The 16,267-nt window shown below is 38.3% G+C and overlaps 1 protein-coding gene across 6 annotated transcripts in view; it reads right to left on the bottom strand.

Moving 5' to 3' along the window:
• Positions 1-3,027: 3,027 nt before the first annotated feature.
• Positions 3,028-16,267, bottom strand: part of LOC114241322 (uncharacterized) — a 49,464-nt gene continuing 36,224 nt past the window's right edge. For 5 of the 6 annotated variants that reach the window (XM_089734259.1, XM_089734260.1, XM_028172122.2 and 2 more), the window contains 7 exons: positions 13,799-16,062; positions 13,198-13,373; positions 10,950-11,000; positions 9,173-9,367; positions 8,353-8,458; positions 6,403-6,501; positions 3,028-5,861 (listed from right to left, as the gene is read on the bottom strand). In XM_089734259.1, coding sequence (XP_089590385.1) covers positions 5,149-5,861; positions 6,403-6,501; positions 8,353-8,458; positions 9,173-9,367; positions 10,950-11,000; positions 13,198-13,373; positions 13,799-16,062 — 3,604 coding nt within the window. In that variant the 3' untranslated portion in view covers positions 3,028-5,148. The remainder of the gene's footprint in view (positions 5,862-6,402; positions 6,502-8,352; positions 8,459-9,172; positions 9,368-10,949; positions 11,001-13,197; positions 13,374-13,798; positions 16,063-16,267) is intronic. The other variant, XM_028172126.2, reaches the window with a different exon arrangement.

Here is a 16,267-nt window from a genome sequence, read left to right as displayed (position 1 = left end):
TCATAACTTAGACGACGCAATCTTGTTTAATATATTTATAAGAAGAGGTCCACGAAGCGAAATAATTTTAAGGTAATTATTTAAACATTTTTTTTAGTTTAGAAGGATGATGGAAATGGGAAAAATTTTTCTTAATTAACAATCGTCTAGAATATTGAAAAATATGTTTTTATAAAAAATTCCAACGGGAATAAATTTTTTAAAGTGTTTAGATTATGCAATAATTTTTTTAGATTTTTCAATTAACTTTAAGTACTTGAAAAAAATTTTTTTAAGTGACGTACCCGCTTTCGAGGCCGTGCGCGCAACCTAACAATGGCGCGCGGCAGGCTATTTTCAGCGTTAAATTAAAATTATAAATAATGGAGCTACAGTTCCGGGAGTTGGAACTTTTTTTTACTAAATTTCCTCCTCTTTAAGGATATTTTTTTCAAATTTCGAAAATATTTATAGTTTACGGACAATAAGCAATAAACGAAACGCTATTTTTTGAAGGTGTTTAATTGTTAATAACTTTTGGAATTTTTTATGTGCTAATTCAATTTTTTAGCACAATGGTCTAGACATTATTCCGAATCGAATGAGCTAAACCACATAATTTTAGCAGTAGTATGTCGAATTAACACCATTTTTAACTTGTCGACTAGACTATATAAGTGTGGAAAATTTCATACTCCTCCGTCTGCGCAATTATCGTAAAGTGGGATACAAAGTTTTTGCTTCACGTATTAATATATAAATTACCAAACGTACATTTTTAAGTTATTATATATATATTCATATTTATTTTAAATTTTGAAATTAATTCAAGCCTAAAGGAGATAGGCAAACTCCTATTATGGGAACTCAAATTGTTTTGTCATGAAAAGTTATGAATGGAGAAAGAAAAAGACTGGTGCCAATCATTCTCACTAAGATTGTAATTAAGGGAACGCGTTCAGTCGATATCAGCAAGGCTCTTTGTGAAGTTTTATTTTAAACAACTGACACGCTAGACTCATCTACATTGTAAGTATTTACTCGATGGATTTTTCTTGTAAATCCCTAATTGATTTTTTTTAAATTATATTTTTAAGGAATAGTTTGGTGGATGAGCTCACAGCCCACATAATGTTAAGTGGTTACCGGAGCCCATAGACTTCTACAACGTAAATGTCGGCACCCACCTTGAGTTATAAGTTCTAAGGTCTCAAGTATAGTTACAACGGCTGCCCCACCCTTCAAACCGAAACGCATTACTGCTTCACGGCAGAAATACCGTAAAATGGGGTAAATAGGGACAAAATCGAACTTCAGATTGAATTTTAAAATAGTTCCAATTAAATAGTCACTGCTCAACCAAAGAAATAAGTTGAGTCTTGAACGTACCTAGGTGATAAAAACCGTTACATTATTTTAATTATTCAATTTAAAGAAATAATCGGAAAAATAATGGCCATCCCAATTTACCCCGCATTCGGGGTAAATTGACACGGGTAAGGGTTAAATTGGGATATTTGTAAGGGTTGTCAGTTCGCGGTATTGCGATATATAGGTAGGTAGGTAGGTGCCATACAATTATTTATACGGACCGAAATGATGAATACAATCCATAATTTAAGCACAATACACAACATAGTGTAAATTAAGCTGGTTTCTATTCCGAAGCGATGTGACGTGAATGATAATCAACAATACAATGATCAAAAAAAGTATGTGCATGTTATATTTTAGAAAATTATTATTTAATTTCCTTAAAAATCACAACTCTGAAACAAAATCATAAAATAGAATAAAAAATAGAAAACAAAAGGACTGGAAATGCAATAATCAACATTTTCAAAATAATCTTTGAGCAAGAGTAAGATATCAGGTGAATAAGATAAAAAAGCAGTTTTATCTGATTACTGCCTATAATAACAAAAATAAAAGAAATTCTGTATATGCTAAATAACTAAACTCAATTAATTCACTCACTCATAATTGGAACCTAGATATCTCGGATTTTTAATTAATGTTACATTTAAAATCTGAGGCCTGTTTTTATTTGTCTGTGCGGTGTGAATGTTAAAAAAATCATGACAAGTTTTGATTCGTTTGAGTTCTTTTTAATTTTTAATTTTATTTTATGCTATAAAGAACATACGACCGGGCAGATATTACAAGGTAAATGTCGCGAAAAAATGTAATTTTATATATACTTTTCTTTTACCTATAGTACTTACATAAACTAACTGATAAACACATTAACTTTCTTTACATCACGCAATTGAGTGATAGTATAGGCTAAAAATCTATTATAATATATCAGTGACAACCCTAACAAGCCATCCCTATTTTGTCTTTTGGCGTTCCAATTTTGTGTTTTCTCGTCCCTAATTTTTCCAGTCTCGTTCCAAATTACCCCACATACGTCCCAATTTTCCCCAAAAAGAATGGAAAAAATATACATTTTTTATTTTGTCGAACTATTGTATTTAAAATAAGAATATTGCAACTTACCGTTTGTTGTGGTATTTCGAGGTGTATTAAAAACTTATATAAACTGTGATCTTATTGAAAAAACAACGATAATATTACTTTTTTTAAAAGTTCTTTAAGCTGTTTTAAAACGCACTTTTCAACCACTATTTTCAATTTAATTTGACGAATTTTTGGGACCAACTTAACTCATATTTAGTACTTCCATAGTTAACTTGGTTTTTCTTCTATACATTGATAAATATTAACATAAACAAAATTAGGTAGATTCCGTGCTACAGGTACTTTGAGAATCTTCCGCAGGTTTGTCCCAATTTACCCCAGGATCCCAATTTACCCCATGTCATGGTAGGCAGGGCGGTGGTAGTCTGTACGGAAGATAGTTTACGTGATAACGTCAGTCGCAGAACTATTCGAACTGATAGCTCTGACGTCACCCGAGACGAGAGATCAGTGTCACGCACGAGCCAATGCTTGGCCCGATCGTGCCTCTCTATCGCTTGTTCCGCGCTCTCGCTTGCACATCGCAAAACAAAAGTAAATTAAAATATTTGAAAAGTAAAAGACTTATTGAGTCACAAGTTTTTATTTTAATTATTTTTCATAGAAATACTTTAAAAGACTCGACAATGTCACATATACGAAAAGATTTATCAATTGTTTTTCACATTCACTAAATACTGCTTACCGTTTTCATACAAATCAATAACAACTTACAATGAATATCAATATTATTGGACAAATAATTCAATTTTAATTCCTTATAAACGTATCTCTTCTCATTACATACATAATATATTAAAGTTAATTTTAGTTACAGCCAATTTGGGTAATATTTGGTAATTTGGTTTTAAAAATTTTGTATTATTTATACGGAAGCTTGTTAAGCCTGAAAAATCAGTGTGACCTAAAAATTACCCAAACAGGTTGTATTAGGTCGAGACGATTCCGCATCTGAACCGGCAACCCAGGAGGAGAATGGCTCGTAACATATATCCCGTAACAAAATGAACATCTACCGATCCTATATACATCTGTACATCAACGAAAACATACTTAAAACTGATTAAATAATAATTCAGAACATTAAACATGTCGTTTTCAATTAATAATTTTATTATACGATACAAATTCCAAATTTTATGTCCCTATTCTTGTTTATTAAATTAATATTTACATGACGTAACTAAACAACTAAAAACTCGCTGATATGGAAATGATGAGAATTGCACATTAGTTTAACATGGACGAATTGAATTATACATATATTTATTTATTTATTTACGATGACGTTGTGTTCGTGGCACTTAATAACAATCAGCAACAATAATACTAAAATAAAAAAAATAATAAAAATAATTAACATTCTCATTTGTTCACAAGTGTACACTGTCTCGATGGATGAAGAATGAGTGTGTCGGAGCGCAGCGAATGTCCGCATTCGTTAACTCTAAAACTACACTTACGTTATTATTAAACTTAAACTTACAATTGGCTCTCAAACCTCACACGTTATAATTTAAACATATTTTTATTAACAATTTCGAGGCTCCATAAAGTTGGAAGATGCATTTCAAGTTACGCGCACACACACAAAACTTTGTTTCGTAAAACTCAAAGTTCTCGCGATATACGCTACAACATAGTAGAATTTAAACATCAAGCTTATTCCGTAATCACTTAAATACTTTTTAAATATCGAACAATAAATCGGTACTAAATCAATAGATGCGTTTCTTACCTGTTAAGTTCTTATACGAATGTACCTAATGGTTTGCTATTACATTGAGAACATGAGAACTGTGTGTTTCGTAGGAGTTTTTCTTAACGCCTCGAACGCGTAAAAGTTAACTCAAATTAGTATGGAGTTGGAACAGCGACCCTAGCGGCAAGCGAAAGGAAGCTCTGCCAACTCCATACAAGTTTAACTTTTATGTGATGGAAAAGTTAAAAAAAATCTCACATCACTCTCATTAAAAGCACACAACACTCGAAATAGTCCCTAAGGAGCGCGGGCCGCACCTACCTATACCCATTCTACATTCACAGTTTTAATCGTTCACGAATCCCAGACTAATTCAATGAAACAAGATTATCTATTCGTAAATAAGGTAGGCCATTTTTAAATATTAATTATCAGCGTGTACATACTACGTACATTTCATGATTGCTTTATTAAAATGGAAAAAAATAGCTTTACTTGAATTTCAATATTAAAATTTTTTAAATCTTTTAGTTTCATATCAAAATTGTATTTTAAATTAATTAATCCATAATAAATTTATTCGGACACACGTACGTACATATGACATTTGCCTACTAAATAATTTTGTATATTATATTCGCGATTCTTTGTGTCAAAGTTTTTTAATAAGCATTTTCAGAATAGTTTAATTTTTTTAAAACTGTTTTTGCGAAAAGCTTACGGGACACTCATGTCCTTATAAATTATGGCAAATTTCGCAAGATTTTGTTGTACGATAATATTTTGCGATATGTATATTATATTTTTCCAGATTTAAATTAATCAATTCTATGAGTTACATTAAATGGCGCCCCTGGACTGCTCCCGCAGGTCGGGTTCATCCATCGACAAATCGCTTTCACATAAAATTTAACTCTCATTATATTCATAGACACTAACATTACAGTTTGTCCAGTTCGCTTGTGAGGCCGCTGCACTGAGAATTATGAAACATTCGGAGTTTTGTTCTGTCTCTCAAGCGTCGCCTTCGAGCTGCTCTCTATGCCGGAGTCCTCGTCGCCGCTGTCCAGCACGGTGCCCTCGCCCTTGACACCCTCTATGGACGCCTTGGGGCTCTCCTGCTTCACCTCCTCCTGCTCCACGTCGTCCGTGAGGATGAGCTTCTGTTCCGGTTCTGGCTCCAGAGTGCATTTCCCGAAAGTCGAGAAGGTGGGTTGAAGGGCGGGCGAGCGGCGCGGCTTGTCGAGTACGAAGTTGAACACTCGGAGTCCTCTCGGGGAGGCGGCGTGGGGGCTCGGCGGGAGGTCCAGCTTGAGCTTGTCGCGCGTGTGCCGCAGGCCGCCCAGCTCCGGCGGCGAGGCGGGGGAGGTGGGCTCGCTGTCGGTGAGGCGCCAGGCGGGCTCGGGCGAGGCGGGCTTCTTGTCGAAGTCGTCGTCTGGGGGCGCGGAGCCGGGGGTCACGTCCTCGACGCCGGAGTCGGGCGTGGTGAGGTCGAGGCTGGGCGCGCGCGTGTGCGGCAGCGCGGTGCGCCCGGTGGACTCGTCGGGCGGCTCCTCGGCCTCGTCGGGCGGCGAGGGCTCCGGCAGCGGCGACGCCTTCACGTGCATGCCGGGGAAGAACTGGCTCGTGGTCGACATTATCCCGAGACTTTCGAACGGTCGCGCCGACGACGAAATGAAAAAATCTTCGTCGTAATCTATAACAGTAATAGAGAAATAAGTGTGGCTTGTTTATTCGTATTGGTTAGTAAATGAAATTTTTGAAGTGAAGATTCTTTAGAATCGTTGTGATTTCAAACTCGATGAAACGAAAAAATAAGTCCATAGAGACACAAACACATAAATGTATAGGATTCCGCCGGCGAGAGAATGAGATAGAACACATTGGACATTCTCAGTGTAGTTTTTTTAATACAGCGCCATCTATGAGATTTTTTAATACTAACGTGTGTATAAAACCTCTTGTAGTGAATTTTAATTTAGGATTATACATGAAGTTAAAATATCTATTCACAGAAAGCGCTACCTCATACTATAAAAGATGATTTACAATTATTTACTAATGACAAAATTTTATATATCACTCTACCACTTCTACCACGTGTGAATTAAACACATTTTTTTTTTATATGTATGTCAGTTGTGTGCGTTCCTGACGCATTCACCCGGGCGCTATGAGGGCGTGAAGAAATCCACATGTTTGCAAGATCGAGTGGAGCGTGGTACAGGATAGATTACCGGCGCCGAAGGAGAGTCCGGAGTGCAGGTCGAGCGGGCTCGGCGCGAACAGCTGCCCGTAGCCCAGCGCCGCCTCCTCCGCGCTGCGAGCGTCCCACTCTGCGGACGAACGCGCCCAACAATACCATATTAATAATAATATCATTTATTGCCTTTCACACTAAATAAAATAACTTATTAATAAAAGAAAAGAAAAAGGCAAAAGGAGGTGGCTCAGCTAATAGGAGTGGGTAATATCGGTTTTGCCGCGTATCGAATCGTATCTATATATCGAGGATCAATATCGGATATTGAATCTATATATTTTCTGAATCTATACATTGATGGATGCTAGTAGATTTTCTCGATTTATGATATTTGAGATTTGAAACGATACGCTGATATAATATCGTAGTAGATATAGATTTAAGTCAACGTTATACGGTTGGTTTTCTGATATCAATTTATAATATGATCTTAAAGTAATAAAAAGAACATGAAAATAAAAATATCAAAAAAACTTTCCTTCATGCTTTTACCAGGCTTAGAATTGGCTACATTATTTTCAGTTTTTAGTATTTTGTGTCTTAATTTAAAATTACAAAATATACCAAGAGTGTAGATTTCAAAAGTTTAATACAAACACAAGAAATAAACTCAATTATTTGGATTCAACTAAAAATAGAAAAATGTGTACTTTAAAAATCAAACACAAAACACTTTTAAGTATTTATAAACACTTGTCCAAAAATTCTAGTTCAAGGTCAAAGCGCGTGAAAATAAATTCAACGATGCAAATAGGCTATACTGCATTCAAGTTAGGGTCGAAAGTTGAAACTTCTTTCCTTAATTGTATCCTGCTGATACGCTAAGAATAATCTACAGACATATGGACTTAAATATAAGGTTTACAATTGTATGGATAATGCCTGTTTCTGTTTCATTCATCACATGATATCCCTATCGTGCGCTCACTCACTCTGGCCGATTCGATACGAACCAAACGAATATTGCTGATATTAACGAATCGGTACGATATGCCGATGCGCATCACATCGAGCAATATCGTGTATCGGCTGATATCGAAATATAGATTTCGATTCACGAATCGGTACGATATGGCGATGCGCATCATATCGAGCAATATCGTGTATCGGCTGATATCGATATATAGATTTCGTGCGGGGCGATATCGGATTCAACGATATTGCTGCGATATATAGATATTGAATCTATATACGATTTATATCACCCACTCCTATCAGCTAATGCTGTTCAAAGTCGATAAATTCGAACAGCGCTGATTTTCAGTCACCACCGTTTACTATTGCTTTTGCACATTTGACCTCATGACTATTTCTTACCAATGAATCTACAGATATTATACTATTTTTTTGTTTAGTGTTGTCGTTTATTTTGAGTAATGTTTGTCGTATAGTAAGCGTTGGTATGATTAGTGTATATATGAATGATATATATGATGAACCAATCTGTTCATCATCATTCTCTTCCATAGACACATCCCACTGAGGTTCTCGCCGGGTATTCTCAGGGGGTCGCGTTTCCGATCCGGTGGTAGATTTTGCGAAGCACGGCTCTTGCTAGGGTCAGTGTTGGCAACACTCCGGGTTTGAGCCACGTGAGTTCTCCTATTCGAGGCTATCAGGTTAGGTAGGAAAAAAATAATCTCCTGCCTTTCTCCCAGTCACCTGGGGTAGGCGCAACATGTTTTCCACACTCCTCTATGATATACCATACTCAGGTCTACCTTTTCCTCTACCTGTGGTTTAGTGGATCTGCAGCGCGTACCTTTTTTTTATAGCCCATGTATGCAGACGAGCATACGGCCCACCCGATGGTAAGTGGTTACCGTCGCCCATGGACTTCAGCAATGCCAGGAGCAGAGCCAAGCCACTGCCTACCGTTAAGTACTCTCCACAAGCCTCGTTTGAAGAAGGATATGTCAGGTACCTGCGTAGGTGGAGTAGTCGGGCGCGTCCAGGTCGGCGACCTCGCGCGGGTACTCGTACACGCAGTGGTACTTCTGCCGCTTGAACACCACGCGCTTCTTGCCGTCCTGCACAGAGCCCGCGGTCAGCGACAGACTCGCCTCCAACACAATTTGTATTATTATGAAACAAATCATACTTTTGTGTGATACAACCAATTTACAATACCTTTTTAGCCTAATATTTTAAAAAAATCAATTACAATAAAAATAAAGAATAATCCAACATTTTTTTGTATTGTGAACCATTTGGCGAACTAATTTTTTATTCAACACTAATTCTTTAGAACAATTCACGGCGTTAATGCTCATCTTCGCCGCGCCAAATGTACTGATGATGAATACAAGCCGCTGTATAGATTTCGGTGTCACAATTTACCTTGAGATGTCAGGATCGATTAATTTAAGAGCTGATTTACATGAAGCTTCTCGAATACGTAGACGAGTATATAGATATAGCTAGGTGTCTAAGGAAGCACATTCTTATCAAATTGCAAATAAATAGTAAAAGGGTCGCCTTCCATTATCTTCATGGTTTTCGCCCAATATCATTATTATTGTATAAACATTGGGGGAGCCGTGTGAAGTGGACGCGTAAATTTTAAATGATAAAGGATAACAACTTCGACTCACATAATCACACACACCTTGTAAATCGAATATTAGAAGCTTTTCTTAAACATAAAAATTTTTGCTGAACTACTTTGTCGCATCTTGTCTTGGAAACCGAAAACTTTTTATTGGAGTGACTTATAACTTTTTACTAGATTGAGTGCTACGTACTGGTTGAGCTTGTTCCAGGCTCCTCAACGAGGACTTAGAGGGTGCGGCGCGACAGTCCCAGGAGGAGGGAACGAACTCGACCTCGTCCCCCTCCGACCCCGAGTCCCCCGAACCCCCCGACTCTTCGGACCCCGCTCCGCCCTCCGACCCGTGCTCTGCACTCTCCGCTCCACCAGATGGCGCGTTGTCTCGTTGCTGCCAGTCACAAAGAATAATAATAATAAGGCCTTTGTTTACAATCTAATTAACCAGTATTTTTCAATAAATTGTTGTCCAGCCATAACCCAGTTAGATAATCAAAATGTAAATTCTTTTATTTATTTATTTAAAAACAGTAAGTTGTTTTTGTTGCGCATTACAAGTAATGCTTCTAACTATAGTTGACAGTTGGCAAAGTTATCGGAACGATATTTGATAGTAATTGACGAACTAAAATCGACTCTAGTGTTGATTATAATAGAAGACGGCTTGAAAGAACGTAGATCTAACAGTGAACAAATGTAAGTCAATGTTACTATGAGTTCGCGCCGAATTTAGAATTAGTATAAGCAGCATGGATTAATGATACAATAACACTTCAAAGTATGATGTCATAATATTTTAATGCCTATGATTTTGTGAATTTAAAATTGAATCTACCCTCCACAATGATATCAACACAACTCAAACTTACTAGGGCATGCATAATTACATTATGTTTTTCTATTTAGAGACCAATCTAAGTATTACCCAAATAATTCTAATGAAACTAATGATAATAAATCAATTAATATCTTTCTATTAACAAACAACTATTTGTTTATTGAAAGCAAAGCTATTTATTTACATCTAGAAACAATATTGCAAGAAAATAACTATCAAATCAACAATATAAAGCATTTTACAATTGTACAAGCTTACATTATGTATCTATTTTCAGTACAGTTACTTTCTGAATCGGTGTCTAAAAACAAATAAAAAACGTTAAAATAAACTTCAGTAACAAAAATACTATTTAAAATAAAAACGTATAATTTTCATCATTAATACATTAGTTTTAAAACACTTTGCTGATAAAAATAATATTGCTGTTGTATATAGTACAGATGGCGCTGCTGTCATTGTAGAGTGTGGGGACCAATGTATGAATATGTTTAGAAATGTGCAAAGCCATGAATGAAACGTTCCGTTCACCTATCGTTTGCCAGTTTCTGGCCCCCGGTCAGCACCGGTGGCCATTATTGACTACACAGATGCAAAAGGTAAAAGGCATCATTGATTTAAATTAAAGTTTGATTTTAAAGGATCTTTGAGGCGCTTTGAGTTAACCACTAGTTTAGCGTCATTGGCACCTTATTTCAACTCCTTCCTACCTTGAAAGTTGGTCAAGCTGACCAGGGCCGGATACTGAGGAATTGTTTTGACCATAGCAGCGCCGGTCACCGGAGTACAGTTCATTCATACTACCTGGAGCCACTGCGTTCATCCACAGTGCGTTTCCAGAGATCTTTTTTGCCACGTACCATCCGACTTTGGAATGAGCTCTCCTCCACGGTGTTTCCCGAGCGCTATGGCATGTCCTTCTTCAAACGAGGCTTGTGGATAGTACTTAACGGTAGACACCGGCTTGGCTCTGGCATTGCTGACGTTCATAAGCAACGGTAACCACTCACCATCAGATGGGCCGTATGCTCGTCTGCCTATACGGCAATAAAAAATAAAAACTGAATTTACATCTATCCTACTCTTCTTGGCAAGAGTAAGCGAGATGGTGTATGTATAAGCGGTACAAACTCACGTGTCCGTAGCGCGCGTCCGGTGCGAGCGCGGCCCCGCCCCCGCCGCCGCCCTACGCGCACACAACACGTACATGCACACCGACACCGTGCCACACCACACAGAAAAACACAGGCAATTCGTTTTAGCATTTAACCGAATCCGAGAATATCAATGTTATCTCAACGACGTTTGTCCGTAGAATTATTTTCTTGTTATTTAAATAACAAAATCTTGACTGTTTCTGTCGCATACCAGTCTGGAGAGTGGGGTAACCGAAATATTGGTATACATTTGTGACCATCGACCTAAGGTCTTAAACCTGATACCTGAATAATACTGAACCTGTAGATAAAGAGACCATACTTCAAAATACTACATTCTTTCGAATTTCAGGTCAAAAGTCAGCAAAATGCTAAAATAAATTGCCATTGAGTATTGATTGGTCCAAATTTAACAATCACTTTTCTATTACAAAACGTCTTGAAACATTTAAGAGTAATAAACTAATATTAAATTAATCATTCGAACTTTTCATAAATACAGTAAAATTTGTACCAAATCATTTAGATACTTATTTACTTAAATCTTCGGAAATTCAGGATTTTTTTCCCACAAAATAAGCAAATTTTCCACATGTGTATCGGTAATTATTGTAAGCAAATTAAAATGTTGTCCTGAATTTACGGTAAATGACAGTAGAGCGTCGATTATTAACAGTATTTATATAAAACTTTATTGCTCGCAATAAATGGTAAAGAATATCTTTGATTTTAATGTTGTCTTATGCAAAAAAATTGGTAATATATTATTTATTTTTTATTTACTTACTAGTTATTAAGTACTTTATAATTATCCTCATGATGCAGAGAATATTTATATATTCATATATACATTTATATATATTTTATTTGCATTGTCCTTTGTAACTATAGTCGGTGTGGTTATTTATAAATATGCATTCTATTTTGTGCACACTTTATGGGAAAACTAATTAAGTAAATAAACAAATTGCAAACACGAAACCCTGCCCATTCACAGTTATAGTGCACTTAGTGAATGTTCTATTGGTTCACAAGATGGCCACTCTATGCCTTTTAAATTCTCTCTGTAATAGAACCACTTTGACTCAATTGAATTTAAATTCCGATATTTAACCGATGCTCCACTAGACGGTGACTTTCAAAACCTTATATTATGGAGGGTAGACGTAAGGAGAATCAACTGTGTATATGAAAAATTTCCATCGTAATATATTTAATTATGGTGGCGCCACATTAACATCAGGGTAAATTTTAAACGAAGCGCCAAATATTATTAGAGTAGGCTTGATAGATACTTTTTCATAAAATGAAATTTTAATAAATCAATAATAGTACCATTCACAGTTTACAAAATAAAATCACTCTAGGTGTAGGTTTTCTTGTAATGAAACTTTAAAGGGTTATATTATTATTTACTGCAATATTTTGTACAGTGTAATTTGTTGAAATTTTCAATAATTAAATATTTTAGTTGAATGATATTAATTTTTTTAACTGGGCATACTTCAGTTCATCTACAATTGCTATGCTAAATTCTCTTGTTTACATACATCCATACTCTTTGCTTACAATAGCGCAATTATGAGAGGTTTTTGAACTGTTATAATATGAAGTATGCAACGGGACACTTTTTCAACGTTTTTTCCATATGAGATTATTCTCCTTACCTCTACCCTCCATACCTTATATACAATATACAATAAGAGGCAAAAGATAGTTTCGACCAGGGTTGCACTCTCAACTAATATTATTTGACAGATCACTTTTGTACAACTAAAACAATTAATTGACTTCTTTGAGGTGTTTATTCAAAAAGGTGTTTATGCCCTTTTCTTATTGTAAAATTAATAGTCAGTTCAATAAAGTACAACTCACTTGTGAAACAAATTTTCAAGATGGTTTAATTTTCAGTACGAAAAGATTATATTAGTGACTGTCAAATTATATTGCCTTCTAAAATAGTCCACTAAAATCACATACATGTATGTATTTACATATGAGATATTTAAAATACAGGGAAGCAAAATGGGCAGGTAAATATGTCTAATATTCACAAGAGTATTCATGTTGTGGTCGGCAACAAATCACCGTCGACAGAAATAAACCACACAATTGACGTCATATGTTACCAATCGTTTTCCCAAAACACTAAAGCATTCAATATACAGGCGACATAATAAAAGCCCCAATATAAACCACACCGCGATCAGGAGTAAAAATGATTACCTTCCAAATGAATTCCCCGCTGGACGAGTTACTCGTTTCTGATTCAGTATCGCTGTCCCACTCTTTCACGATGTCCGTGGCCGCGTCAGGTTTGTTGTCCTCCTCGCACTCGGGGGAGGTGGGCTCGGTGGGCGAGTCTTGCGTGAAGGACGTGCTCATTATTTCGGACGCAGGACCTGTGCGTAAAATTCGTATACATCGATCTACTCCAGATAATTCGCCGATTCCTCTTTCTCTGTTAAAAGTCTTTCTGTTTATATTTCTAGACCTATATGATAATCTCAAAGGTCATGTAGTTAAGTGCAAAATTCCCATCCGTCGAATTTCTTTAATTTTTTTTTATTGCCGTATAGGCAGACGAGCATACGGCCCACCTGATGGTGAGTGGTTACCGTCGCTCATGGACGTCAACAATGCCAGGGGCAGAGCCAAGCCACTGCCTACAAGAAGATTTAAAAATCCAAAGATTTAAAAATTACACCATTTCTAACTAACGGTGGTATACATTATAATAACTAGCGGGCTCATTAGAATTAATACCATATTTTAATGATTTGTCGTTTTTTTCATAAAAAAAAAAATATTAACATTTCTCACTCACCTGTGAATCTAATGTCGCTCAATATAGGGAAATAAGAGTCGAGCTGACAAAATTTCTTTTCTTGCTGTAAAAAATTCTCGGTGTCAGTCGTCGCTTTGACGTTTTGCAATTCGAGAGCTCCGTTAGCTCTGGCGCTGCCTTCATTCTGCGAAGGTTCTGACGATCCGATGGATCTCAACTCACTCGAAGACTCCTCTATTAACTTCGTGTCTCCGCTTACTCCGTCATTTTTACTTGTCTCTTCGTCTGTTCTCGCGTCTCTGTCGTTGTCGTCCACGTTACTCTCGATCAGTTCCTCGAAGGTTTCGTTTAAAAAATGCACAGTAGCGTAGTTCTCGTTTTTTCCGTTTACACCGTCGACGCTGATGGAGCCGTTTGGTGTACTCTTTATATTCGATATCGCATCAGACGTTTCTATTTGACTCGGGCTGCCTTTTTGCATTGTTTCGTAATCAATAATACTGTGGGGACCCTCAGGCTGTGAGTCCCCGTTCGACTCCGAGTGAGCCTCCTCAATGCTATTCCTAAGTTCAGGTCGATTTGTGTGAGAATCATAAGTGTGGTTCAGATCTATGAGTTTCTCTGTGTGCGAATCAAAGGTAACGTTCGAGTTTTCTTTGAACAGATCTAAAGGGGCCTCCGTTACTATTATCGAGTGAGGCTGTTCCGTTTCGTCTTCCAAATCAAAATTTATCAAGTAGGTACTGGTCGGTTCTCTTACGTCGACTAATATGTGAGATTCTGTTAAATTCGTTAGTTTGAGAGGACCAGTCGTGGGGGCCGTGGGCTCGTCTGTTGGTTGGGGCGAGTGGGGGGCGACCACCAGCTCACTCGCCAGCATCCTCTCGCTCCTCAAGAACAGCGAGCTGGCGTCTATCAGCGACGACAGATCCTGTGGACGGTGCTTTACAGAGTTTTCGAATTGACGAAATTCCTCAGAACTAACTCCGCTCTCCATGCTTTGACTAGATTTATCTCGAGAATTCACTTCCTGAGGTTTTGTTGTCGCCGAATTTTCAAAGTCGGAATACGTCGGCGTTCGCTCGGACACGACCAAGCTGTCCCGGTTGCTGTACCTGCTCAGGGTTTTGCTGTCGCCTTCAAGGAGTATCTCCGTGTCCTGGGTGCCTCGATCGGTGTTGGAAGACAAATCCTGCGGTCTGATCTCGGCGGATTGTTGAAAATTTTGAAAAGTCGGTACAGACATAACGTACTCGGAGTTGACTGTTTTATCATCCGGAAATGTCATCGGTATGGCTTGCACATCATCCTCATCGCCCACGATTTCTGTGAGCGGAGTGCTGGTGATAGAGGGCGCCATGTTGTTTCTGTAATTAACATTAGGGCTGTCACCTATGTCTATCAGCAGGGCTTCGTTCTCCGGGCTGCTTGATTTGTTTTTACTCTCAGAGAAATTGTCTTCGAGGCAACTTATTTCAACACTTTCCATTTTTTTAATGCACGGTTCTGAAACGATACGGGGACTGGTGTTTTCGATTTCCTTATCCTCCGATAACTTTGGCGGGGTGAGATCGGGGTCTTCTCCGAGAGGAGACCTCCTCACCAGCTCCGGCTGCTGAAACTTCCACGGATCGTCCATGGATGCCACTTCAGTGGTGCAGTTGGAGTAGGACGGCATGCCTGACATGAGGGTGCCGTACGCCAGGTCTTTGGTGGGGCTGTTCTTCGTGGAGTCGTTTAGCTGCGAGGGCGAGGCGGCGGTCGCGGCAGACCTCACCTTCGTGTACGTGTACTGGTCGTAGGCCGCTATGGAGTCCGGCGAGAACGTCTCGCAGGCTTCGGACTTGCTGTCGTGGATGATGTATGTGGAGCAGTGACTGAGCTCGCGGTCGTCCTCGTCGTGGGTGAGCGTGTCGGTGCTCTCGCTGTTGCCGTCTCCCTTGGTCGGCTCGGGGTCCATCGCGAGGTCGTCGAAATTCTCTTCGACGTTGTAAAGCGTGTCGTTGGAGCACCACGAGTCGATGCTCGTCGCTTTGGAGAGGCACTCGGAGGGCTGCTTGGACAGCTTGGCGTCGGTGGGCAGCGTGGTCTTGGACAGGGTGGAGACGCCGGTCGGGTTGTCGAGGTTGTCGGAGGTGTCGGTGGTCGGGCTCACGAGGAAGGGCGACACTTGCGAGATCCGCTCGCAGCTCGATTCCTTCTCGTCGTTCTTAGTGTACGTCCTGTCGTCGACGGGAGAGTGCATGTCTGGTTTCGTTCCTTTACACGGACTAGCGTTTAGGCTATCGGCGCTCATCGTCACCCTGCAATGTTATGGATTAACGATTTTTATACGTTTTTTTTTCGTTTTATGTATTTTATTTTTTAAAGATAGTTTCGAAGGCAGGAGATAGTTTATATTAATTTTAATGTCTCACGGATTTACCAAGCTATAAAGTGTTTGTCTTATATTTATTAAATGACTAGATACAAAAACCTTAATGATAGACGGGGTTCGAAATTCAAAGA

Source organism: Bombyx mandarina, chromosome 17, assembly GCF_030267445.1.
Source record: "Bombyx mandarina strain Sakado chromosome 17, ASM3026744v2".
NCBI lineage: Eukaryota > Metazoa > Arthropoda > Insecta > Lepidoptera > Bombycidae > Bombyx > Bombyx mandarina.
Note: the sequence above shows the minus strand (reverse complement) of the source record. Positions and strands in the feature narration are given on the sequence as shown.